This window comes from Apodemus sylvaticus, chromosome 17 (assembly GCF_947179515.1).
Source record: "Apodemus sylvaticus chromosome 17, mApoSyl1.1, whole genome shotgun sequence".
Lineage (NCBI taxonomy): Eukaryota > Metazoa > Chordata > Mammalia > Rodentia > Muridae > Apodemus > Apodemus sylvaticus.
Window position 1 is genome coordinate 66,336,765 of NC_067488.1, and position 27,636 is coordinate 66,364,400.

The following is a 27,636-nucleotide window of genomic DNA, read 5'->3' on the forward strand; positions in this document are numbered from 1 at the left end:
TACCGCTGCAGAGGAAGCAGGGAATTAGACACGGGATGCAACTCCTTCCAGAGTGCCTGCCTCACAAACACAAGACTGCGCTCAGCCCCAGCCCCACACTGGGCATGGAGGGCATGCCTGCGGAGAAAGGTGCAGGCAGCTGGAAGGCAGGCGGATCTTTGAGTTCAAGGCTAGCCTGGTCCACAGAGGGCATTCCAGGACAGTCAGGGCTACAGAGAGATATCCTGTCAGAGAGGGGTCGGGGGAGGAGGAGGCAAGCGGATCAGAGGTATGAGGCTAGTCTCAGCTACACAGGTTAGAGGCCAACCTGGGTTAGAATCCCTGTCTTTAAAAAAAAGAAAAAAAGAAAAAGAAAAACCATTTTATACCCAGTAAACAAGAAGTCAGATCTGTACCCATGCTGCTAAGGAGTCAGGACAGATGCTCTCTGTAATGCTGATGGAAACAGGAAGCAACCACCTATCAGCCGGTAAGGCTACATGGGCTTTTGCCAAGTAGCATTTGCCAACTTGATTACCTACTGAGGTGTGCAAAAATGCTCAGCATGAGTGAGCCACCCCGCCAGCGCTCCTGACTTTTATGTTGAGACAGATCCTTTACTAAGGTGCTCGGGCAGGCCTTAAATTTAGGATCCTTCTGCATCTGCTTCCCAGAGTACCTGGGATTACAGGCCTGTAAGCAGGTCTATGTTATTCTCCATAACCTAAAAATATGATATATGTATTATAGCTATCAGATATTACTGCATGTAAATACACCCCTAATTTATGATGCTAACATATTCAATAAATAGACAATCTCAAAGCCTAGCATGGTGATAAATACCTCCCAGCACTCAGGAGACAGAAGCAGGAAGATCTCTGTCTGGTCTACACAGTGCTAGTTAGGAGTACAGAATAAAAACTTGTCTCAAAAAAGAAAAAAAAAAGAAAAGAAAAAAAAAGAAAGAAAAAGAAAAAAGAAAAAGAGAGCAATGTCATTTCTTTTGTTTTCTTAAGATTTTATTTATTATATTGTATATTTGTAAGTACACTATAGCTGTCTTCAGACACACCAGAAGAGGGCATCAGATCTTATTACGGATGGTTGTGAGCCACCATGTGGTTGCTGGGATTTGAACTCAGGACCAGTCAGGAGCAGTCAGTGCTCTTAACTGCTGAGCCATCTCTCCAGCCCCAAACCTGTTCCTTCTTAACGTCTGTCTTTAGAGAATCCCATCCTAGGTCAGCTTATGTGCATGTAATGTTCCTTAGCATGAAATGTGCACTTAGAGTTGGCAGAATGTGAAGGTTAGGGAATACTGGAACATATGTAAGTTTATCATAGAAAGGTCTGCAGAGGAAAGAGCAAATACGGCTTTTCGAATAATATGAAGAAATTAACAGCTTAAAAACTTTTACCAAATTAGGTTCTCTTCTCTTTTCTCCCCCACCCCCTCTTCTGCCTCTTCCTCTTCCTCTCTTGCCAGTGCTGGGAGGGAGTGAACATAGGCTATAAACATGCTGGTCAGTAACCCTGAATCCTCCGCCACAACAACTCTTTTTTTAATGAATTAGGTAAAGAACATCACTACTTGACTTCCATGGGAAAAACTCCTTAGTACACAGACTCTGAGTACTAGGTCTAAGACCCAAATGTTGACAATGAGTTAAATCAATTACTCCACCAGGGAGTGAGTGACCCACGAGAATTTGCAAAGTAAAAGAAATAGGTGTGCTTCCAATCTCTTCTGCAGTGCATTACAAGCCTTTGTAGAGGTAACCTCCAGGCGGGTGGGCGTGTACTGCCTTTGATGATAATAGGGAGGCAGAGGCAGGCGGATCTCAGGTCTACACAGAGTTCCAGACAGCCAGGGTTACAGAATGAAACCTTGTCTCAAAAAAGGAAGGAAGGAAGGAAGGAAAATGGAAGGAGGGAGAAAAAGGAAGGAAGGAGGGAGAAAAGAAACAAAAACAAAAGCTCCAAATACAAAGAAACAAAGCAAACAGAGCAGAGAGAGGCAGGCCCCAGCGCAGACGCGCACAGCGCTCACTTTTTCAGTCTGAAGTAGGCGGACGCCCTGTTGGTCGGCAGCACGGGATTGTAGGGATCGGCGTCCATGCCTTTCGTGTAGCATTCGATGGCTTCATCGTATTTCCCTTGCTTGAAGAACTTATTGCCCTGAAAGAGAAGAGAATCAAGCAACATGGACAGTCTCCAGGCGCTCTACCAGAAGACTGAGTGGGTCAGCTCATGGAAACCTGACCAAGATGGCGCCGCAGTGTAACCTGAAAGAGAGGCGGAGCCTTCTGAGCCCACTGAAGACACAGGGCTAAACACCTGGCGTTTTAGATTCTGCGTGCCACAAGTCACCTGACTTCAGAAGGAGGTCACAGAGATCTGAGGCTGGCCGGTACACAGTTCACTCTACAGTGAGGAGAGTCAGCACCAAGAACAATGCCTCATGCTTCTACGGGAACCACATCTTCAACAAAGCTCGATGTATGCCAAGACGCCACAGTGATAAAACACTGAGAGTCAAGAGACCATAACTTAAAGAAAAAACATTGATTTTGATTTTTTTTTTTTTTTTTTTTTTGGTTCACCTGTTTGGGTGGCTAAAAACCCAGCAGGAAGTACAGCCCAAAAGCAAAATGATTGGTAATACTAAGAACCAATTTGATAGACCTAAAAAAAAAACAGACAGTAAAGGGGCCCTTGGCCTGTGTGTCCGTCTCTCACAGCAACACTACAGCACTGGAAGGACCCCCTCCAGTTCCGCCTCCCAGGGCTCACTGCCTCCCTCCACATCTGGACGTGCTCCACCACCTCTCTTCAAGGCACTGTCGGCAGCTGTCAGTGATTATAACCTGGAGCTGTTTTCCTTTTAATTTACTCCACTTTTCAGAACTGTTCTTAGGTTCTGCCACAGCACTGCCGTGAAACTCTCGGCATGTTCCTCTCAGTCCCTGGGCTCTCAGTCAAAGATGAGAACCCTTCCTCCTCTGCAGAGAGCTTACGCACTATTAAAGGAGGCCGTGCATTTACCCGACAGACAGGACGCTGGGCCCAAGTCCTCAGCCACTGCCAGGCGCTGCCATCGCTTTAGTGACTCACCAACATCACAACTCTTGGACCACAGGCCCTGCTACTCAGTCCTGCTCCCAGGAACAGCACTTCTCTGTGTGTTTTATTAGTTTTGTACAGTTTGATGTCTCCAGTAACGACATCCCTCCTCCAGATTGCCTTCCGATGACAACCACCAAGCTACAAGTTCAGACCCTCTCATGTCCCACGTAGGGAACACAGGGAACACTTCTGGTCACTGCATAAAAACATCTCCATGTCCCTGTTCAGGTCAGTGCCAGAAACTGTGAAGATTAAGGAACTGAAGTCTCATAGGGGCAAATTAAGGCAGGACAGAAAGACAGAAAGTTATTGATACATTAGAAGGGAACAGAATCTTTTACCCCAGAATCTCTGATTAAGAGATATTTTTACCAGCTAAGAGGCAAAAATTCTAGGACAATTAAGATTTGCCATAAAGGTTGCTAATATAAAAATAATATTCTCTCATGTTAAAATAGTAACGGCCCACATTTGAAGCCTGGACATATATGACCTTGAGAGGGGTCTGGTTCCTTCTGTAGATAGGATTCCCTACAAGGGATCCCTTGTAGGTTCCCTGAGAATCCACTAGCAGTTAACTACTATGGTGTTACCGTCCACGCCCTACTCACAGTGGAGATGGCCTACCTTTCTGCGCCCCTGTGCCGTCCATTCTCTCCTTCACCAACAGCACTTTGTCAGGGGCTACCATCTCATTTAAGGCTCTTAGCAATCTTCAAACCCTCCAAAACCCTGCCCCTGACTCTTCAGCACATTTCAGGCTCTGGGCTGTCTGTCCTCCTGAGTGCCCCTCTGTCCTCCTGAGTGCCTCTCTGTCCTCCTGAGTGCCCCTCTGTCCTCCTGAGCGCCCCTCTCTGTCCTCCTGAGCGCCTCTCTGTCCTCCTGAGTGCCCCTCTGTCCTCCTGAGCGCCTCTCTGTCCTCCTGAGCGCCCCTCTCTGTCCTCCTGAAGGCCCCTCTTTTTCTTTATGCTTCTGCTTAAGCCTGGGCTAAAATATCTTTATTAAAACTGCCTCTTGCTGGGCATTGGTGGCGCACGCCTATATCCTAGCACTTGGGAGGCAGAGGCAGGCAGATTTCTAAGTTCGAAGCCAGTCTGTGGTACAGAGTGAGTCCCAGGACAGCCAGGGCCACACAGAGAAATCCTATCTCGAAAACAAACAAACAAATAAAGCCTCTCCAAAGAAGAAATGGTCGATACTGAACATTACAAAGGTAACCAGTGACTGAAGTGCTGAGGTTTAGCAACACTTCTGGTCCCTCTCTAACAAAGTGAGATACAGAAAGCTTAAAGAACCTGTCACAGAGCAGAACCGGGTAAGGAATCTGGCTCTAGAACACGCTCCTGGCTCTATCAACACCCAGTAAGGAGGCAGCCAATCACAGCTCAAGTGTGAAGAGCCCTAGAACAACGCTGAGCATTTTAGAATTCACCCGACTTTACGCTCAGCCTTCCTCCCTGGAGGAACCCAAACCAACCCCGAGTACCTTTTCTTTTAGAACAAGAGCCTTCTGGGAATCCACACGAATGCCGTCTTCGTCCGACTCCGACTCCTGGGACCCGGAATCATGGGCGCTGTCTTCTTTGTCAAGCTCATCAAGAATGCGGTCCTGCAAGCAAAAACAGGCCAGTGAACACCATCACCCTCAGTGCGCTAGACTGTGAAGACACGATGGAAGCCAGAACAATTGCCTCCAACAGCCAGTCAGGTGTGCGCCACATCTAGCTCTTACACAGTACCTTTAAAAAAGATTGTAGTAATGTGTGCGAGAGAATGAGACAGTGAGACAGACAGAGGAGAGGGAGAGGGAGAGAGGGGGAGGGGGAGAGAAAGAGAGAGAAGGAGGGAGGGAGGAGAGGAAGGGGAAGAGCGAGAGAGCACGCGCACACACACACACACACACACACATCTGAGTATGTGCATGTGTAAACACATGTAGATGTCTGTGGAATGGAGAAGGGGAACTGGATCCCCTGGAACTGGAATTACATGCCCTCTGCATGAGCAGCCAGTGCCCATAATGGCCAAGCCAGCCCTCCAGCCCCACCCACAACTGTTTGAAAGATTGCACTGTGAGTACTCAGACTGTCCTCCAAATCAAGCAGCCGGCATTTTGGGGCACTCAGCTGCATCCCACACCACAACCCGCAGATCATGCCAACTGGGTTAGTAGACGGTGTCCGCCCTCATCTCCGTGGAATAGGACAGAGACTTTTACCAGAGTATCCGGCTCCCTGCCGCCTGGCTAGTCTGCCCATGGGGAAGGGACTAGAGTGTTCAGAGGTAGGAGACTAGAGGGGGCTCCATCTATGTGGCTATGGGGACATCCTCAGCATTACTAATAAGGCTTTCCAGATACAGCTGGTTTGGAGAGTATTCTACAGCCCTGTAAGTAACCTTCTCGGAGGCTCTCTAAGAAAAGCCATTGCAGGGGCTTGAGAGATGGCTCAATGGTTAAGACCACTGACTGCTTTTCTAAAGGTCCTGAGTTCAAATTCCAACAACCACATTGCAGCTCACAACCATCAGTAATGAGATCTGACACCCTCTTCTGGTGTGTCTGAAGACAGCTACAGTTTATAATAATAAATAAATCTTTGGGATGTAGCGAGCAGAGGTCCTGAGTTCAATTCCCAGCAACTACATGATGGCTCACAAACATCTATATAGCTACAGTGTACTCATATACATGGAATAAGTAACTAAATCTTGAAAGAAAGAAAGAAAGAAAGAGAGAGAGAGAGAGAGAGAGAGAGAGAGAGAGAGAGCAAGCCAATAAATGCCTAAATGTCCCAGAGCAAACTCTGGAAGAATTGTGCCTCAGTTTATCATTTGGACCTTGTTTTACATCTTCCCCAGAAGAATTTTAACAACATAGTAAATTAATCTTTTGAAAAAATAGACAAAAGACCAGGCATGGTAGTGTATGCTTTCAAACCCAATACTTGAGAGGAAGCAATAAGCAGATCTCTATGAGTTACAGGCCAGCCTGGTCTAAAAGAAATGAGAGGAAAGAAAAGAGAAAAAAGAAAAGGCAAGCAAGAAAATAAATAATTGGGGCTGGAGAGGTGGCTCTGCCATTGATAGTACTTGCCGCTCCTGAGGAGACTGATCCAGGTTTGGTTTCCAGCACACAGAGCTTACCACTACCTGTAACTCCAGCTCCAGGTCTGACTCCCTCTTCTGGCCTCTGCACAGAGGTGGGTATTCTTACATACAAGCAGGCAAAACACTCACTCATAACTTAAAATTAAATAAATCTTCTTAAAACAAAACACCAAAAAGAAATGTATATTCTAAATGAGACTGTATTGTCTCCCTCAACATGCACACCTCTAAGCACACCACTTTAAGAACTGTGAGTTCAGAATAAAGTAGGTCAGTTGGCCAGTAGGTTCCCTTCACGGGCTAACATGCTAGTAGCTATCTGGACCTTTGGGTTCTGAGCCAGAGGCTGTCTAATTATATGGGAGATGGAACTTGCACAGTATTCAGTCTCTCTCAGCTCTAGGAAAGGAGGGCCTTCTACTGGCCTACTTGTGCTGGCTAGGTTCTTTCGGCCTGACACAGGCTGGGGACATCTGGAAAGAAGGAACTCATTTGAGAAAATGCCTTCATCACACTGGCCTGTAGGCAATTCTGTGGGGTAATCGTTTTTATTCTTTTATTTTAAGAAGGCTTATTTATTTAGTTTACGTATGTGAGTATACTGTCGCTCTCTTCAGACACACCAGACAAGGGCGTCAGATCCTATTACAGATGGTTGTGAGCCACCATGTGGTTGCTGGGAATCAAATTCAGGACCTCTGGAAGATTAGCCAGTATTCTTTAACCACTGAGCCATCTTTCCAGCCCTGATAATCATTTTTATTAACCTCAGAGGGCTCAGCCCACTATGGGCATTACCACTCCTGGGCAGGTGGTGCAGGGCTGTATGAGAAAGCAGCTTTCAGCCGGGCGGTGGTGGCGCACGCCTGTAATCCCAGCACTCTGGGAGGCAGAGGCAGGCGGATTTCTGAGTTCGAGGCCAGCCTGGTCTACAGAGTGAGTTCCAGGACAGCCAGAGGAGCTGTACAGAGAAACCCTGTCTCGGGGAGGAGGGGGGGCGGGGACAAAAACAAAACAAAACAAAAAAACAAGAAAGCAGCTTTCAAAAGCAAGTCGGTGAGCTGTGCTCCTCTCTGCTTCAGTTTCCTCCTCAGGGTTCTGGTTTGAGCTCCTGCTCTGGCTTCCTTTGATGATAGAGTCTCTAACTCTATGACAGAAGAAGCCTTTCTCCGTGAATAGCTTTTAGTCAGTGTTTTATTACAGTGTTGGACAAGCACATTACGACATCTACTTCCAGATGACATGGTGGTACATATCTGTCTGTGTCTAATGTGGCACTCCTGAGGCTGATGCAAGAGGATCGCAGTTCAAAGCTACCCTGGACTACATATGAACCCCTTTCCCACCATAACTAAAAAGGAAAAGAAAACACAGGTCCTAAGGACGCTGTTATTTTTCATGTTACCCATGACTAGAAGCTAACTCCAAGAAATGTTTATCTAACTACTAAAAGTACATAACCAGATAAACTCACCACATCAAGTTTTGCCCAGGCATCATAATCGAAAGATTTTATTCTGTTTTTTGTGTTTTCTTCTTTGGTTTTTTTGGAAGAATCTTTAGGTTTACCTTTCTTCTTTTTTCTAAAATTCCCATTTCGTACAGGAGGTAAATTCTAGACAGAAGAAAAAAAAAAAAGACAAAGAAATTAAAAAAGAAAAAGCTCTGGCATTTTGCTCTGTTACTTCTGTATAACTAACAATGTTTGAAATGATAGTTACTTTTTTCTTTTGGTTTTCTGAGACAGGGTTTCTCTGGCTGTCCTGGAACTCACTCTGTAGACCAGGCTGGCCTCCAAACGCAAAGATCGGCCTGCCCCTGCCTCCTAAGCGCTGGGATTAAAGGCGTGCACCATCACTGCCTTTGTACTAAATAATATTTTCAAACAGGAAATTCTTTTTTCAATTTAATTTTCAAGAACTTCATTTTATACTACTGATTATGGGGACTAGAAACATAGCTTTGCAGATAAGAGCTCTGGCTATGCAAGCAAAAGGACCTGAGTCTGAATCCTCAGTGCCCAGGTAGAAGCCAGGTGTGGCCACAGCCTGTAATCTAGTGGGAAACAGACAAGCAGTCCACAGGAGCTCTCCGGCCAGCCGCAGGAGCTCTCCGGCCAGCCGGCCTACATGGTATGTCAGTTCACTGAAAGACCTTGTCTCCACACATAAGGTGCTGAGCAACAGAGGAAGACACCTCCACATGCACCACATGGGCAGACAGACATAAGTGCACGAGCTTGGCCTATAGCCCACCCCCAAGAAGTAGTAATTATGTTTATAAGTTCAACTCATTATCTGATGAATGGTGCAGGTTGTTCAGTCACAACAAAAATTAACTTGAAATCTGTAAGTTCAAACTTCAAAAACGACCTGATTTTCAGTCAGTATGGTGAATGAGTAGGAGTTCAAAGGCGGCCTAGCATGCCTCCAATGGCTACATACAACATAAAAACCTAGCCAGATTTCAACACACTGGCTCAATAATACTGCAACCTGAGTCTTATCTGCATTTTAATGCCGATTCTGTGTTTTCAATTTATCGAATATATGATTATGTTATTTTCAGATATAGCCATGCCTACATGTTTTAGGATTATTTATTTAAGTACTATCATAGGACCATCCTTTCAATAGATACCCACTAGACTTAGAATATCTTGCAGTAGGTTAGCACATAATTATTCAAAGCTTTGTAAGAAACAGAATCTCTGAAAACATTTACAATGATGTAAACCACTCCAATCTCAGCAATTTTATGTTTTTGTTAACAAGATCTTACATAGCCCAGGCAAGATTCAAACTTACTGTCTTTCTTTTTTTTAAAAAAAAAGATTTATTTTATTATTATATGTAAGTACACTGTAGCTGTCTTTAGACATTCCAGAGCTCATTACGGATGGTTGTGAGCCACTATGTGGTTGCTGAGATTTGAACTCAGGACCTTTGGAAGAACAGTCAGTGCTCTTAATCACTGAGCCATCTCATCAGCCCCAAATTTTCTACAGGATAGGGGTCCTTCTTGTAACCTTGGCTGTCCAGGAACTAGCTCTATAGACCCGGCTGGCCTCAAACTTACAGAGAGCTGCCTGTCTCTGCCTCCCAAGCGCTAGGTTAAAGGCGTGCACCGCCCCACCTAACTTAAACTCCAGAGCCTTCTGCCTCCACCACCCGACTACTAGGATCACAGGCAACTTCGGGATTTCACAACACATTTACAGGGCCATGCTTTATTTTAAAATATGTTTCTATATTTTACATTTAACAGTAAGATGGCTCAGCAGGTGAAAATGCTTACTGCAAGCCCTTTGACTTGAGTTTGATTCCTGAAGCCCACAAACGAGCCAACCCCAGGGAGTCCTCTGACTTGTAGTCATGCGCTGTGGCATGCTGGTGCGTGTGCACGCACACACACTGTACACAGGTTGATGGTAAGTAAGTTCCGATGCACATGAGCAGAGACCCTTCGCTCACCTCCTCGGGAGCCCCGCCCTGTCTTCTCAGCTCCAGGTCCTTCTTCTGCATGTCCTCCTCCCAGTGCTCCAGGTCCCTCAGGAAATCCTGCAGCTCCTCTGCGTTGTGCTTCACCTGGAGCTGCAGCTCAACTGCCTTAGAAGTCATCGTGTCCTGCAAAGTCTTGAGCACACAAAGTTTTGGGAATCAGAATGGCAGATGATTCTATTTAAGATGGGATGCATCCCTACAAAACCATCATCACTTCAATGCACTGTTAAGCAGAAAACGGCATTTAAACCTGGTGTGCCGGTGCATGCCTGAGAGCCCAATAGTACCAAAAGGCTCAAGGCCAAAGTCAAGCAACAGGGAGGAAAAGGCAGCAGAGGAACTCTGAGGGACAGAGAAGAGGTCAGCAGTCGGCATGGGACAGACTGCAACACAGCAGGCCAGGGGGGCTGTTAGCCGACATTCTAAAAGCCATATAAAGGTGATATAAAAGTATAAATATAAAAGTAACCTGATGACTGGTTAGGTTGAGACACTGGGAAGAAGAGAAAGATTTAAATGATGTTCTAGATTTCTGCTTGGCAGAAATTGGTAATATCATTTTAAGTCAAAAAACCCAATCCTGAGAGAATGGAAAGGTGGCTCCTGACTTCAGTGCTCACCACTCAGCCTGACAACATGAGGTTTGATGGAACCCACGTGGTACCCACAGGGTCCCTGGTACCCACAGCAAGGTGCAAAGGGAAACCTTACTCCACAAAGTTGTCCTGACACGTGTGCCTGGCACATGCATGCCAGCACACATTACATACACATAGGGTAAAATTAAACTTTGGAAAAAGAAATGTAATTTTAAAAGGAAAAAGCTCATGGGGGGGGGGAGCACATGAATAAGAAGGTTGTTTCAGTTTGGAATATGCTGAATGTAAGTGCTCAGGGGCCATCAGAAGATATTGAGTAGGTAGATAAGGAATAGAGAGAAATGTGAGCGACACCATTAATAAACAAGGTAGAACCTCGTCCTGCACTTGAACACACTTAGACACTGTACTAACAGAAGCTGGGCCGAGCATGAAGAATAGAACCTTAGGGAACAGGAAGATGTCGACAAGAGGAAAACTAGGCATCAGGACCTAGGGAGCTGGGCTGATGAGAGCTGCCACCCACGGCCTGAGAAGTAGGAAAGGTTAGCAGTGCAAAACGCCACGTGAACACACATACTTCCTCGTATGTTCATGACATTAAGTCATAATAAGATTGAGTATAGTCACAGAACTTTTTAAGGATAGAAATGAGATGGGGCTGGAGAGATGGCTCAGTGGTTAAGAGCACTGACTGCTATTCCAAAGGTCCTGAGTTCAAATCCCAGCAACCACATGGTGGCTCACAACCATCCATAATGAGATCTCATTATGCCTCAGCCAGGGGGTGGTGGCGCACGCCTGTAATCCAAGCCCTCTAAGTTCGAGGCCAGCCTGGCTGGTCTACAGAGTGAGTTCCAGAACAGCCAGGACTATGCAGAGAAACCCTGTCTTGAAAAAAGCAAATCCAAAAAACCCCAAAAAAAAAAAAAAAAGAAAGAAAAAAAAAGAAAAGAAAAAAATTCAGATCTGACGCCCTCTTCTGGGGTATCTGAAGACAGCTACAATGTACTTAGATATAATAAATAAATCTTAAAAAAAAAAAAAGAAATGAGTTTATATGGGACAGGGATAACTTTTTGTCTTCAATAATGTTAAGACTCAATCCGTTGGAGGCACATGGAGAATACAACTGGGCACAGTTGGCATGGCTTATGATTCCAACTATTCAAGAGGCAGAGGTGCCTCACAAATTAGGGTCAACAACTTAGCAGACCCTAAGAATAATTTTTAAAGGGCTAGGACATAGCATTTGCCAACACGTGAAAGATGCTGAGTCCAACCCTGATGACTGCAAGCGATAGAATAGATAGATAGATAGATAGATAGACAGACAGACAGACAGAGACAGACAAATAGGTGGGTGGACGACGGACAGATGGATGGTAGAAAGGGTAAAGTGACAGGATTAGGTACCTTAAGATAGGAGAACTTGGGGGAGGGAGGTTATAACAACTTTCTCCCCCAAGTAAAAAGAAACTGTTATAAGTGTAAAAGGATCTTCAGACTCGGCCTCAACAATATAGTTTAAGCTTTAAGCAGTGTCAATATTTGGTTATACGCATGCATTTCATTCATAAGCAAATCGAGCATGTTGTTTTGCAGGACACAAGCCACTACACCTGCAAAACGAGACCCTTAAACGCTGCCCACCTTCAATCCCAGCACTCAGGAGGGAGGCAGAGGCACGCGGTTCGAGGCCTGCACGGTCTATTACATGGCGACTGCAGGGCAGCCTGGGCTACAGAGAAACCCTGTCTCTAAACAAACAAACAGGCCATGAGATGCTGTAGGGGCGACGTTTCTCCTTCCACCCACCCACCCACCCCCGGGTCCTAAGGCAGCCCATGCTGACTTGACGGGGTTCATTTCGCAGGCAACCAGAACCTTCCAGAGCCTGGGGAAACACTTTCACGTCCCGTGTCCGAGCCAAGCCTGCACACCCTGGCCTGAAGGAGGCGGCCGGTCCGCCGCCCTCTCGGGACCGTGGCTCCGGAGGTCCGGCCACCGCAGACGGCCCGAGCCCGGACGCAGAGCCAGCTCAGGCCGAACCCTGGGCGGCGCGCGGAGAGCGCTCTCGGGAACCGGCCCCGCCGCCCCGCCGTTACTCCGGTCCCGATCCCGGTCCCGGCCCAGCGCTTCCGCCCCACGTTACCTGCAGCCGGCGGTAACGGTAAAGTCTACTCACCCGCACCGGCCGCCACCACCCTCACCGGCTCCAAGGAGACGCACGGCGTCCTACACCACCGCCGGAGGTCTGCGCCTTCCCACAAGGCCCCGCGCGCCGCTCGAGCGTGCGCAGAAAGTTCGGCTCCCGCGCCCGGCTTCTCCGGCTTTGCTTTGCTGGCTGCGGATGTAGACTGATGCTTTAACTAAGCGTAAGGATCCATCAAAGTGCACCCATCCTGACGCATCCGACCTCCAAAACATAAAGCTTTTGACTCTCCTCGACTGTGTCTCTGACAGCTGCCCTGCTTTTCACCAACGAGATGATTGTAGCCTCTGAGGATCCTAGGAGAAAGTTACTGTAACTTCTAAGAAGAAAGTAACTTCTAAGCATCTACGCTGGCAACTCTGCTGTTTCCCCCTAAGTCTTGTATGTGGCTGCTGGACTTCCTTGTGCTCTTTTGCTACTAATCTTTTTTCCCTTTTCTAAGAATTATCTGTGGATCTCAGGCTTGCGCCCGTCGTTAGATAGACCCTGGCTTATCTAAAAGAAAGACTTTGAAACCTGTAACGCTTGCTTCTGTTTCCTTTGTGAGTGAACTTTTCCCCGCTGTAACAACTCCATTGTACAATGCAATGAGAATAATTTTTAAAGTGCACAAACCAGTTTTTTCAAATTGAATGGAAAACATATCATCTCAAAGGATCACTTATTCATTCACAGGTTTAACTGAACTTTCAAATCTAATTAATCTGCGATCCAAGTTCAGCATCAGTCGTTTTCAAAGCACGGGTACAGCTGTGCAGTTCAAGCTGAGAACCACTAATCTACCTGCCAGTCAACGAGAAAACAGCTTAGGTCTTTCCTCACAAGGTCATACAATTAGGATCTTTCCCTCACGGTGTGACTGGTTGTCTTTTTTTTTTTTTTTTTTTTTTTCAGACAGGGTTTCTCCGTGTAGCCCTGGCTGTCCTGGAACTCATTCTGTAGATCAGGCTGTCCTCGAACTCAGAAATCTACCTGCCTCTGCCTCCCAAGTGCTGGGATTACAGGCGTGTGCCACCACTGCTGGGCAATAGATACACTTTTAATCTTAGCATTGAGGAAGCAGACGCAGGTGGATCTCTGTGAGTTCAAGGTCTACAAAGCAAATTCCGTGTCAGCCAGAGTCATATGATGATACCCAGTCTGAAATAAATAAAAAATAAATAGAAATTGGGCCGGAGAGATGGCTCACCAGTTAAGAACACTGACTGCTCTTCCAGAGAACCTGGATTTGATTCCTAGAGGTGGATCACAACTGTGTGTAACTCCGGTCCCCAGAGAACTGGCATCTCGGGGCACCAGCCGCACACGTGGTGCATAGGACTACATGAAAGCAAAACACTCATACACATAAAATAAAGTTTAAAATATTTTTAATTTTAAAAAGTAAATAAAAATTTAAAAGAATCTTAATGTGTCTAAATTAACCATAATTCTATTTAAAATAGATATTGGCATTCAGAGGAAAACAACTACCTTTGCTGTCTTACTTTGGGCAGGGCTGATAGAGAAGGTAGACAGCAGGGGGCCAACCAGGTGCTCCACTAAAACTCCATAGCAGCCTCCGGTGGTGAATCCTCCCCCTCCGCAGTGTGTGTACCGGATACAATCAGTTGTAACTGAACAATCTTCAGGGCCATCGCTTCCTAACTTTAAGATACTATTTACTGTCCCACTTGTGACAGCTGTCCCCAATGCGAGCTCAGACAGGACCATCTTCTCTGCAGGTGGCATGCCTCTCCCGATTCTATTGACAATTATCTTTAAATAGGCTTCCATAAAACAGGCAAACCGGGCCTTCCCCCCTCCCCCCCTGAATAAACTGTAGTCATCTCAGTTGAATTTATTGTTAATCTCTAAACAGTTGTTCTCAAAGAAACAATCTCTTTATGTGGTGTATATGTTGAAATTGTAATGGTCAGCCGAGATAAACGTAAATATTTATCACCAGGAGAGTAAAATGCTGCAGTGAATGCTATTGATTGCATGTCCCAGTTATTGATTGCTTTCAGACAGTTAAGTATGGGAGGATTGTGACAGGTCGTAAAGTCTAAAGGATGTATTAATTAACTTCTTTGTTTCCGGGTTGGGTTTGGTGTTTTGTTTTGTCTTTTATCTTTTGGATTTTGTTGTTGTTTCTCAGGAAGACTCTCAGTATGTAGCCCAGGCTTGCTTATCTCAACCTTTAGCTCATGATCTTCCCACCTCAGTGATGGTCGATGTGGTCGCATGGCATGCACTCACACAGACTCAGCCCTGCAGGGCCTAGGGTTCTAGGGATGAACGACCCCAGCCAGCTCCTAAGCACCCTTACAAAGACAGCCGGTGAGCCTGTGAGCCTCGAGACTCTGTATCATTTGGTTGCATGTGAAAGGAAGCCTGAAATCAAAGTAACTTAAACAGGACAAAAGGTGTTTCTCCTTTTTTAAAAAAGGCGCACTTATGTTTCAGAGTGTCTATGTGAGTGCCCGCATCCATATATGCCTACTATATGAGTGCCTGCATCTATATATGTCTACCATATGAGTGCCTGGTGCCTGTGGAGACCAGAAGAGAATTTCAGATTGGAGCTGGAGTTTCAAGCGGTTGTGAGTCCCCTGGTGTGGGTGCTGGGAACAGGTCTTCTTCAACTATCCAAAGTTCTTAACTGCTGAACCAGCTCTCCAGCCCTCTTATTTCTCTCTTATATAAGACCAAATAAGCCAGGCCGTGGTGGTGGTGGTGGTGGTGGTGGTAGTGGTGGTGGCGGCGGCGGTGGCGGCGGTGCATGCCTATAATCCCAGCACTTGGGAGGCAGAGGCAGGCGGATTTCTGACTTCGGGGCCAGCCTGGTCTATAGAGTGAGTTCCAGGACAGCCAGGGCTATACAGAGAAACCCTGTCTCGGGAAAAAAAAAAAAAAAGAATTCGTCCCTAGGGGACGCAGAGGTAGTGTGGCAGTTAAGAGTGCTTTCTGCTCTTTGAGAGAACCAGAGTTCTATTCCCAGTACCAGCATATCCACGCTGAGTGACTCAACAACCATCTGTAATTCCAATTCACTTGCACACATGTGGCATTCACTCATACAGATACAAACACAAACACATAAATGAAAACAATACCCTTTTTAAAAATCCCTTCCAAATGAGACATTGTATATAAAAAGGACTGTTTAGCAGGCCTGAGACAGGCTAAGCTTTTCATAAAGGATACTTTAGCCTTTTGGTTACTTCACCCCAGACTCCTGCAAAGCTTAGGTCTAGACTCTGGGATACAGTAGCATCAGCCTGTCTCTTTGTCTCCTAGTTATCTACCAAAGAGATCTTTAAAGAGACCAGTAAGAAAGGAGAGGACGAGGGACCAGTGGGTGAAGGTTAATCTGGCAAACATGAATTGCCTCTCCCAGTGCAAAGTAAAGTCTGCATAAGTCAGATGAACAGGAACAGTAACCATGGGCTGGAGAGATGGCTCAGCAGTTAGGAGGACTTGCAGTTTTAGCAGATGACTTAGGTGTGGTTCCCAGGACCCACATGGGGTGGAGCCCACAATCGCCTCCTGTTCGAAGGAATCATACACCCTCCTCTGGCCTCCACAGGCAATGAACAGGTATACATGCAGAAAAAAAATTACATATAAAATAAAAATGTCAGCCAGGAGGTGGTAGCACAAGCCTTTGATCCCAGCACTTGGGAAGCAGAGGCAGGCAGATTTCTGAGTTCGAGACCAGCCTGGTCTACAAAGTGAGTTCCAGGACAGCCAGCACTATACAGAAAAACCCTGTCTCAAAAAAACCTAAAAAAAAAAAAAAAAAAAAAAAAAAAAAAAAAAAAAAGTCAAAAGTGTGGTATCAGACACCTTTAATCCTAGCACTGGGGAAACTGAGTTCAAGACCAGCCTAGTCTACATAGTCAGCTCCAGGATAGCCAGGGTTACAGCTACCCTGTCTCAAAAACAACAACAACAAAAAAGCAAGAACAACAACAAAATCCGAAGAACAACAAAAAGCTGAGATTAGTGGTGTATTGTTTTTCCATTGCTAATTTCACACTGGTAATTAGCTTCCTTGTGTTACTGTTAAAGACACTGATCCTTATAAGAAATCTGTCCATGTGGGCAGACCCTGGTTAGACACATGGTGACCTGACTTCAGTATCCTTACCTTGACTACCAAGTCCTCCTAACCCTTCTCTTGCCCATTGGACCAGAGCCACTCTTAGGGAGGGCAGGGCAAGCCTGCTTCATCCATGTTAGGCGCTGTACCTCGCAACAGTTAGTCCTAACTGTGGCCTAAACAATCCGATCCTGTCTCTCCAGCATTCTGTCTTCCTTCCAGTCAGTCAATCCCTGAAGCCACGTAAGCTGGTTCTGAGCACCCTCCTGCTTCCCGACTGACTGACTGGTTATTGGGGCTGAAGTCTCCATCCCCTCCTCACAAAGCCGTGTAGGGTGCTCTTTATGGTGTTACCGCTGTACCCGGAAGAATTCTTTCTTCCTCCCCGGGATCGAGACCTGCTGAGCCTCAGGCACTTCATCCACATAAGCACATTCTTTTTTTTTTTTTTTTTTTTTTTTTTTTTTAAGATTTATTATATATAAGTACACTGTAGCTTCAGACACACCAGAAGAGGGCATCAGATCTCATTATGGATGGTTGTGAACCACCATGTGGTTGCTGAGATATGAACTCAGGACCTTCAGAAGAGCAGCCAGTGCTCCTAACCGTTGAGCCATCTCTCCAGCCCCCAAATAAGCACATTCTTGAGCCGGGCAGCGAAGCAGCAAAGCACCCCAGGCCTGCTTGGGGAGGAGGCAGGAGACTGCTAGTCAAGGTCAACTTACACAAGGATGAGACACATTTCAGGTTTTCTCCAGTGGCTTTAATTGGAAACTTGATGCCTCTGAGCCATGGCACAAGCCTGGCTCAGTGGGGCCTCATCTGGCTCCTGTGCATCAGGGAGGAATAAATATGACATTTGGAGTTCAAATACAAACCCCGGGGTCCCTTTTTTCCCAGCCCAGAATGTTTCAAATTATGGCAGCTGGATAAACATTAATATAATTGTCAATGACACCACGTTATAGATTCTTTTCCTCCTTTGATGCTCAGCCGCCCTCCTATGAGGGGAATTCTTTTGAAATGAAACAAAACACTACGTCTGTAACTGCACTGAACATCTGCAAGTGGGAAACTTCTAGAAGCAGATGCTAAGAAGGCCACACAGCCGGTCAGGACTGAGGAAACCACCTGCCCTAGCCCACTTACCCCCAAGCCGTGACTCTGCACTGTCGTGGGTCTGATTCTCTAAGATTCTCTTGCTTGGTTCTAAGGCTCCCTTCTTTGGGACCCAATACAAGGCTGAGTCACAGCTGCGGAGTGTGTGCACCGACGGCCACTTGGTAATCCTGAATTTCTACCACCGGTTCTCCCTACAAACAACTGAAGACATCTTCACAGTCATAATACTGCCAGCCTCACCCCCTCCCCAAGCCCTAAGGAGGAAAAGGGGAAGACCCCTCCCCTTCACATTAGAGGGAAGCGTGAGGCCAAGGACTTGCTCGTGGCCCCACTACTGTTAACACAAGAGCTCTTGAGGCTGCTCCTTTCTCTAGGCAGAGAGAGCTCTGTTTCCTAGTCCATGTTGCCAAAATGCGGGAAGACAAAGGTTTGGCTGATTCTCTGCATTTTTCTAATTATATATATTTTTTTCTGTCCCAAGTGGGCGTTTCTAGATTTGAGATTCCTTTTATAAACCTGAGCTCCGGGATTCCTCCCGGCTCCTCCCAACCCTCCCCAGTAAAGAGCAAAGAGCACCTGGATCCTGCTTGGCTCTCTGCCCTACCCCGCTGGCTGCAAGTCTACTGGGAAGAAGACACCACATAGGCCGTGGCAATGTACTTCCTGCCGTTTCCATAGGTGGTCTTATCCCAGGTGTAGGTCTGGATGGCCAAAGGATAGCCACCCAGGCTCAAGTGGCACCTGTAGGCAAAGATCATGAATTTCAATCAGCAGAGCCCACAGCTTCACCTACCTCATTTCCAGATGGAAAGATCTAGTCATCCCAGCAGAAGGGCCCCGCCTCCCAGACAGAGAGAGCCTCTACTCCAACTCCCTCTATTCAACAAGCTCTCCAAACCCAGGACCTCTGTGTCTCTCTGCCTCTGGGGCAATGCTCTCAGCCCTCCCAGAGCAATAGTCTGACCGCCTCGAGCCAAATGCTTCAGTAATGAGGTGTTCGCTTTTTGCTTCAAAAGCAATCGGACCAGAGCAAGGTACTGTGGCCCTCAAGAGGCTGTGAGGCAAGAGGATGTGTAACCCCCCGGGTCCATGGTGAGACTGAACCACTCCCCCAAATAAAATCAAAAAGTATTAGGACCCAAAACAAGTTCTCAAGTGACAGAGACCAGTTATTACCAACTGTTCTCTTTAGGACTCTCTGGTTCTCCCAGACAGCCTCTTGTGCCAATAAAGGAGGCTCAGGGAGGCAGGGCAATCACACCGCTGGCTTCTCGAACGCTCCACTTGAGGAGGAAGGGAGATGGTTCCACTGCTGGATGAAGAATGGCCGCTACCAGCTACCAAGCTAATCTAACTAGGGAAGGGAAGAGCAGTGGTTTCTCCGACTGCCCCAGCCACTGACTGGCAGACTCAGATTCTGATGCTATCCTGGATGACAATAGTCGGAAGCACCCGTCCTGCCACAGTCCCTAGGTCACCCAGTACTCACTTTTTCCCTGGTCTGGTGATGAAGCAGAGAGAGTAAAGGGCAAACTCGAACTCGGGACTGCTGCCGATGAAGATGGAGCCCACTTCTTTGTAGTAGCCATCCCAATTGAACTGCATGGCCAGGACATCAGGGTAGGAATCCCACTGCAGGGGAAAGGACAGCGAAGGTCACGTGATAGAACCAGGCACCACCAGCCGGCTAGAAAGTATGGGGGTCCGTGAGGAGCCTTCTGGAGACACTGGCTTCTTTAAAAAGACGGAAGGGACAGTCTACTGTGTAAAGTGTCTGAGTCCCACGCAGACCCACTGTCTGAAGCTACCAGTGGCAAGGTCACTGTAATAATCCACAGGCTCAAGCTAGAGTACAGGGACACCGCTGTTCCCAACGGCCCTCCACATGCAGGAGGCCAGTTCATTGCCCACTTCTGGTGCACATCATCTTCTGGTGCAGGTCAGAAAAAGTTTCAAATGAAAGGTGCAGGTTAGCTCAGTTAACCAGGCTGAACCCTCCAGCCCCTCTCCGAGGACATCCAGGCATGGGGTAGATGCGCGCCTTTGTTCTCTGCTCTAAGCCTTGGCCTTGACCTTCCCCTGGGAGGTGGTGCCCTCCAACTCCTGTCCCCTGCAGGCTTGGAGGCTTCACTGTTGGTATCGGGGTAGAAAGCTGCTCTCTAACCAATGAGGACGAGGCAGCCCTATCCCCTGTTAGGCGGCTGTGAGAAGCAAGGCCGACTGCGTGGAAGGCAGAGCAGGAAGTCGGCCACCACCGAGGCTCCTCCGGCCCAGGTACTCACCGGCCCGTCGTAGTTGTGACTGTAATAGTCAAGCAACCCTTCCTTCTCCTGCAGGTAGAAGCGGATCCAGTTATGGAAGCCAGTGACTTTGCCTTTCTTCACCTCACCTGTAACGAAGAAGAGTCCAAGGTGGGTGGTCTGGGCTCCCTTCCCATCCCATCCCCCACAATCCCCTTTCTACCGCTCCTCCACACTTCTAGCCTGTCTCCTAGGTCCAGGCTCTGACTTCTAGAATATTCAGCTGCTTGCTCAGCCCGCCTGCCTGATAGCCTCAAATGCTTGCCCTCTCTTTTTTGGCTCCTTCCTCCTAGACGATCCACTTTCCCCGCATACTTCTCTGACTGTGTTCTAAGTATCAGGCCGAGTTCAGCGGGAGCTTTCAGGGATGAAGGGACACAGCCGCCTCTAGGAGGTCCCTAACCCAAGCTCTGGAACCAGAGAACCGCTCAGAGCCAGATAGGCCAGTGAATACCTGCTTAAACAAGATGGAACCTGGGAACCCGAGGCCTGGTATTCTGTCCCTCCTAGATATTTTAAAGCGACTGTCCTCCCTCAGATGCCCTCTCAGATGCCCTCACAGTTGGCCTGGGAGTCTCGCCCTGCTAGACGGCTTGGTGGCCTGTTAACCAATGCCCAGGGCTGTCCGGACCCTAAGCAGAACCAGTCTCCTTCATTTCTGTCCCTCCCTCTCTTCTCTGCCAAGCAGAGTGAGCCTACCAGAGAAGACGTGTTCAAAGCCACTAGAGTCCCCCTCATCACTGCCTCTTGAGTAGAGCCCAAACCACATGTTCTTCAAGTCGTCCACGAACTCTTGTTCAGAGCCGTAACGGTCTGTAGAAAGAAAAACAAAGAGCTCTTCAGGGAGGAGGCCGATCAGGTCGTGGGAAGCAAGGAAGGATACCTGTTCCAGTGCATGAAAAGCGATAGGAGGCCAGGCGGTGGTGGCGCACACCTGTAATCCCAGCACTTGGGAGGCAGAGGCGGGCGTATTTCTGAGTTCGAAGCCAGCCTGGTCTACAGAGTGAGTTCCAGGACAGCCAGGGCTACACAGAGAAACCCTGTCTTGACACCCCCCCCCCCAAAAAAAAGAGAGAGGAGTTCAGCAGATGTGACCAGACACTCGTTATACATGGTCAGTGAGCTGAGGAGTACACACACACACACACACACACACACACATACACACACAGGCAGGAGCTGTCTCTACAGCTTGATTTTCATGGGAAGCCATAATAACAAACAGAAATAATAACTACTATCTCAGATTAGTGCGAAGTCTACCCCATAACAACTAGAGGAGGAGATGGGAGTCAAATCTGTGTGTTTAGGTTTTTGCTGTTGTTTTAGATGGGGTCTCATTATGTAGCCCTGGCTGTTCCAGAATGTGATATGTAAAACAGATGGGCCTTAGCCGGGCGTGGTGGCGCACGCCTGTAATCCCAGCACTTGGGAGGCAGAGGCAGGTGAATTTCTGAGTTCGAGGCCAGCCTGGTCCACAGAGTGAGTTCCAGGACAGCCAGGACTACACAGAGAAACCCTGTCTCGAAAAACCAAAACAAACAAACAAACAACAACAACAAAAAAAAAAAACAGATGGGCCTTGAACTCGCAGAGCTCTGCCTACCTCTACCTCCCAAGGCAAAGGAGCTGGGTAGGGCCAGGAAGGGGAGCTGTTAGTGACCAGATACCTGAGGGATAAGGATTTCTCAGAGATCCAAAGAGACATTTCCAGAAAACAGTGAGCAGGGAGGGAGAAAATTGGAGAAGGAAGCAACACCCAGGTCCTTCAAGCCATAGCAGTAAGGCCAGATCTACTCCAGAGATATCACTCTATCGATAAAATGCCAACAGTGCAGCTCTATGGAGCACTAGCTCCATTCACAGTAGCTGAGTTCACACCAGCTGAGTTCACACCAGCCTCATTCACACTAGCTGAGTTCACACTGGCCGCATTCACACTAGCTGCATTCACACCAGCCATATTCACACTAGCCGCATTCACACCAGCTGAATTCACACTAGCTGAGTTGACACCAGCCACATTCACACCAGCTGCATTCACACTAGCTGAGTTCACACCAGCCACATTCACACCAGCTACATTCACACTAGCTGCATTCACACTAGTGCACAAGTGAATCTGTAGCAACACTGAATCTTCACATAACTAATGATACTAATCAACCTGAACCTGAAGATGCAGAAACTGAGGTAGACAAAAGTCACAGAACTTATGCAAGAAGACACACAAGGTCGGCCACCACACCTGGCCCCACACAGTATGGCTCCAGAGAAGGACCCCTTACCAGGGCAGGTTCTTTGTGGAAGACAGTGGCCTGGTTGATTTTTTTGTCACCTTGACACAGGCTAGAGTCACCTGAGAAGAGGGAACCTCAACCAAGAAAGTGACTGTCAGATTGGCATGTAGGCCTGTTGGGCTTTTTCTTAATTGCTGATTGATGTGGAAGGGTTCAGCCTACTGTGTGCAGTGCCACCCCTGGGCAGGTAGGCCTGGGGTATAGAAAAAGTCATATGGAGCAAGCCAGTAAACAGTGGTCCCCCATGATTTTGTGTGTTGGTTTGTTTGTTTTTGAGTAAAATCAGCAATGTGCCAGAAGCATAAGATGAAATTTCCTTCCCAAGCTGTTTTTAGCTATGGTGTTTATCACAGCAATAGAAACCTAACTAAGACAGTGGACATGAAGGGTTTTTTTTTTTTTTTGAGGGGGAGAGGGGCAATTGTGTGATATGAGCTGTGTTTAAAGGGCCACTCTGGCTGTGTATGTAAAAAGGTTAATAGGGTCCTATGGGCAAAAATCAGAGAGACCAGCTCTGAAGCTAATGCTTTCTCCATACATTGGTGCTAGCCTTAGCTAATGGTGCCAGAGAAGAGGGTAAGAAGCAAGCGGATCTGGAATATGTTTTGGAAGTGGAAGTGATGGAGTTCACTGATGGGGAAGCGGGGGTCAGGATCAGTGGGGTAAAGAGAAAAGTCAAATCTATCCACTGCGATGGCGCTGCAAGCTCAGGGACAAACTAATCAGGTATAATCTCCAGGTATACACACACACACACACACACACACACATACACACACACACACACACACACACACACATATATATACATACACATACACACAGACTTACACATACAGACATGCACATATACACATAGACATACATATACACATACATACACACATATATACACATGCATATATACACATATATAAGCATACATACATACACATACACACATATTCACAGACATACACTTACAGACATATACATACATACATACACATATACACATAGACATATAAACATACATATATAAACATACATATACACACACATACATACACATACATATACACATAGACATACATGCACACATAGATATACATACATATATACACACATACATACACACATACACACACTCACATACATATATATATGCATATATACATACACAGACATACAAAGACATATATGCACATATACACATACACACACACACACACACACACACACACGCACACACATCCTAACTCCTAGTCTTTGAGCATGAGAGCTGATGTTTATGAGATGAGATGACTGAGGGAGGAGCAGGTCTGGGGAAGAGGCTGGAACAGTGAGTTCTCTTTTTACTGTGTTATGTAAATAACAGACAGCCCCAGTGGAGTTGTTGAGAGGGCCACTGGGCCCCAAGGGGAAGGTCAGAGCTAAAGTTTTAAATCTGGGACTTCCAGAATTGTGTGGAGGATCCAAAACAGATACCAGGAATGTTCTCTCCTTTCAAGGACTTAGAAGGCTGGTGGAAAACAAGCCTGAGTAGACATGCTAGCGACCGGCCTCACAGGCCAAATAGCTGCCCTTATTAGTACTTGTTGGCCTTCCACTTTGATGCTCTGCAAGCATCAGTCCTCAAAGACCTCGGTGTCACAGATAAGACTGGGAGAGGTGACACCCGGACTGCGAAGGCCTGCCACTTGCTGCTAAAAACACGTCCCTGCCACCATGTAATTTATATTGAGTAGCAGTTTGGTTAACTCACATCCTGGAGTTTAGGAACTCAAATACGGAGTGCTGGCCTCTGAGAAGGGCCAGGCAAAGCAGCTATACCAAAGAGAGGCAGAGTCAGTCTATAATAAATGATAATCCATGAATCTGGAGTTGAGTCTGCTCCCAAAGGTCTCACCTATAGATACCATTAACACACAGCACTAGAGATTATGGGGTCTGTTTGGTTGGTGGGGGGGTCCAAGGCAGGGTTTCTCTGTGTAGCCCTGGCTGTCCTGGAACTCACACTGTAGACCAGACTGGCTTGGAACTCACAGAGATCCGCCAGCCTCTGCCTCCCGGATGCTGGAATTAAAGGGCGGATCCTGGAATTAAAGGCGTGCACTGCTGCTGTTGCTGCTGCTGATGTGGAAGTAGCCGCCACTGCCGCCGCCACCACCTGCCGCCACCACCACCACCTGGCTTAGATTATGTTTCTAATACGTGAAATTTGGGAAGCTCCTGGACACTATAACACCAGAAACGCACTAATGGTAACAGAACTCAAACCAAGTTTGTCTGACCTGAGTTATTTTCAGCTATATTCTAATCTCTCCAAAGAAATGCTGGCTTGAGCCATGGGAGCCTTCGTAAACATAACAGGATGGCGGGGTGAGGGAGAGGAGATGAATGGTGGGAAGCCAGATCTAAGTACTGGAAAACTGCTTCCTGTTCCTTGCTCTCTTAGGACTTCCGGCTTGGCTAGACTTCCAGTTGTCTTATTAAGAACCAGCGGTTCTCAACCTGACCTCTTTGGCAAGCCATCACCTCCAAAAACTATTTACATTATGATTCATAACAGTAGTAAAATTACTGTTATGAAGTAGCAATGAAAATAATTTTATGGTTGGGGGTCACCACAACATTAGGAACCGTATTTAAGGGTAGCAATGTTACAAAGGTTGAGAAACACCCGGCTTGCCTGTCTGTCATGTTTACCACAGAGCAGGCACCAGGGGGCATCCCAGGGTTGTATATCTTAGAGAATCCCTCCAGTGTTTTACCTCTAACAACAGTTGTTAACTGTTGTTGTCTAAGGTTACAAACAGGTTTGCCTGGATGGAGTCACCAGGGCTAGCGATGGAGACCCATACTGATCCGCCTCGGAGTCAGAATCCAACTTGCCAGAGTTCAGGAAAGGAATCTGGAGCACACTAACAAACAGAACCCAGAGCCAAGAAGTAGCAAAGCCAAAACCTTTTTTGGTCTGATTTGCATGAATCAGTATCTGAGGTGGTCTAGCCAGACCGCTTACCAAGAGAAAGGCTCTCTGAGCCTTGGCTGCTTCCCTGTTGCTGACCAGAAGGAGGTGGCGGGAACCCAAAACCATGGCTTCTAATGTGACTCTGGGATCCGTGAGGTGACTGAAAAGTACCCAGAGTAGGAGAGGAACTGGAAATGGTGACCCTCGGTCCCTCCAGAAGGTAGAGAACTCACAAGATAGCTGACATCCAGTCAAAAGATGGGGTGGTTTAAGCCAAGCCAGAAGGTTACTCTGCTCCTGCTAGGCCCCGATCCTGGTTGCTTTCCTTCTGGCCTTGTCTGTGGCCCCTTCTGGATGTCACCAGCCTCCATTGCTTGTTCTCACACCCCGCTGCTCCCCACGCTCACCCCCGCTCCCACAAGAGACTTCAACAGTGTCTGGTTCTCCTGGAGACACCTCACCCCACAGCTCTGAGCAGCAGAGGAATCTCACTCACTTTGGTGATGGAGAAAGCGGTAGAGCTCCTTCATGACGGCTGTCTTCATGACCTCTCTGAGGAAGACACCCTGCTCCTCCAGCTGCTGGGCGCTGAAGTGCTCCCCGTGGCCTGTGGCCCGCTGGTAATTGTTGAGTAAGTTGATAAAGGCTGCATAGGTAGGCTTGGAGAAGAGCTTCTCATTGACGTACGTGAAGAGCCTGGACCAAGGGACAGAGACCCACTGAGAGACCTGAAGATGCACTTGAAACTCCCCCCCACCCCCAATCTTCCAGACAGGCCAGGGCAGGACCTAAAGATGGCTTCAGGGAGCCAGGGGCAACTTGAGGTGCTTTGGAGGGTAGGTGTAGTTTTTGTGGTTTAGTTTGGTTTCAGGTTTTGAATTAGGGTTTCTCTATGTAGCCCTGGTTGTCCTGAAATTTGTTTCATAGACCAGGCTGGCCTGGAACTCATAGAGATCCATTTGCCTTGGTTACCCAAGCAATGGAATTAAAGGAGTGCACCACCGTCACCCAACTGAGTTACTTTTGACGGCCAACTCTGAGGCCTGTTTCCTTCTGTCTCACCTCTTGGAAGGCCAGCCTGGTTATACACCCAGACTCTGGACACCAGTTGTCCACGTTAGTGGGACATCCTCTCCCTTTGAGTTTGCCTGACTTGAGGAACAAAGATCTGCGGCCTCAAAGGAAGGGAGGGTGGAGGAGGGACGGGGCGAGGGGTTGGAAGGCGTGAGGGGCACTCACGGCTCTGGGCACCGATCCACTTGGTTTCCTGTCTCTGACGGGGGGATCCGATTTTGACTGTTGAGGACGATGTCATTCTTCTGGGCTTTATTGGTGTCTACCCTGTAGATGGTCTCAGAGATACTCTCAAGCTCCTCCTTGGTGATGGCATCTCTGCTGTGGGAGAAACCCTCTGGGAGGAATTGGAAGAGGGCATGAGAGCTGGAGGGAGGCGGAGCTGCAACTGTCTGAAGGTCGTTAGTGCCCCTCTCGGGCCCTTCTGGAAGCTTGCCCTAGTGACGGGAACGCTGCCCGGTGCTCTGTAGTTAGAGGGCAGGACAGTAGCAGACCCCGAAGGCCAGCACGTGCCACGGCCACAGTACGCACAGAATGTCCACCTCACCCTTCTGCACCCAGGCTCCCAGACGTGCCAGGCACGAGGCAGGCATCAGAACCGCCTGGAGGGCTGGTCAGAGGTTCTGAGCAGCAGGTCTGGGCCACAGACCTTAGGAGAACCAAAGGATTCTCAGCTGCTGCTGCTCTTTCCAGTCCAAGGAACACACTGCGAGAACTCTAGGCAGTTCTGGTGTGTCTGGGGCTACGCTGACCAAGCAGACTGACCATGATCACCACCGCACAGGCTGTCAAAATCCTCACAGCAGTTCCCAAACTCTGGGCAGCGGGCATTGCAGTGGCAAGGGTGGTGCTTGTCGTAGGCTTCCCGGCAGCGGCCCTGGCAGGAGTTTGGTGCGGAGTACAGGTCTAAGAGGACAGAGAGGCGGGATGTGTCCCTGGCAACCTCTAGAGGGCATGTGCTAGGAGCCTAAAGACCAACCCCTCTACCCACACCCTTCTTGTTAAAGGTCTCCTGGAAAAAAACCACCACCACCAACAACAACAAACGAGCTTAATTCTTGCACACTCTGCCGTCAGGAAACCCTTCTCTCTCTGATGCCGGGCTCTACTCTGGCCTGTTATTTTTATAATCTTCCTACTCTAAAAATAAAATCTCTTTCATTTCCCTCCCCAGGCCTCGGATGTTTTCCTGGCCCCCCCCCCACCCCTGGCTGCTTGGATCACACCAACGTCGCCCCTGGACAGATCCTCCAGACTCATTCTT

General features: G+C 47.7%; 2 protein-coding genes across 2 annotated transcripts in view; both read right to left on the minus strand.

The window, feature by feature from the left end:
• The window catches only part of Rpap3 (RNA polymerase II associated protein 3), a 33,699-nt gene extending 20,776 nt beyond the window's left edge, over positions 1 to 12,923 (minus strand). Inside the window, exons 1-5 of the mRNA XM_052160814.1 lie at positions 12,507 to 12,923; positions 9,690 to 9,851; positions 7,691 to 7,831; positions 4,595 to 4,717; positions 2,033 to 2,160 (exon numbers count right to left, since the gene is read on the minus strand). Of these exons, the coding sequence (XP_052016774.1) occupies positions 2,033 to 2,160; positions 4,595 to 4,717; positions 7,691 to 7,831; positions 9,690 to 9,836 (539 nt within the window). The 5' untranslated portion in view covers positions 9,837 to 9,851; positions 12,507 to 12,923. The remainder of the gene's footprint in view (positions 1 to 2,032; positions 2,161 to 4,594; positions 4,718 to 7,690; positions 7,832 to 9,689; positions 9,852 to 12,506) is intronic.
• Positions 12,924 to 17,111: 4,188 nt separating this feature from the next.
• Endou (endonuclease, poly(U) specific) overlaps positions 17,112 to 27,636 on the minus strand; it is a 32,731-nt gene continuing 22,206 nt past the window's right edge. Inside the window, exons 6-12 of the mRNA XM_052160367.1 lie at positions 27,138 to 27,278; positions 26,538 to 26,709; positions 25,795 to 25,994; positions 20,745 to 20,858; positions 20,028 to 20,134; positions 19,235 to 19,377; positions 17,112 to 18,486 (exon numbers count right to left, since the gene is read on the minus strand). Of these exons, the coding sequence (XP_052016327.1) occupies positions 18,366 to 18,486; positions 19,235 to 19,377; positions 20,028 to 20,134; positions 20,745 to 20,858; positions 25,795 to 25,994; positions 26,538 to 26,709; positions 27,138 to 27,278 (998 nt within the window). The 3' untranslated portion in view covers positions 17,112 to 18,365. The remainder of the gene's footprint in view (positions 18,487 to 19,234; positions 19,378 to 20,027; positions 20,135 to 20,744; positions 20,859 to 25,794; positions 25,995 to 26,537; positions 26,710 to 27,137; positions 27,279 to 27,636) is intronic.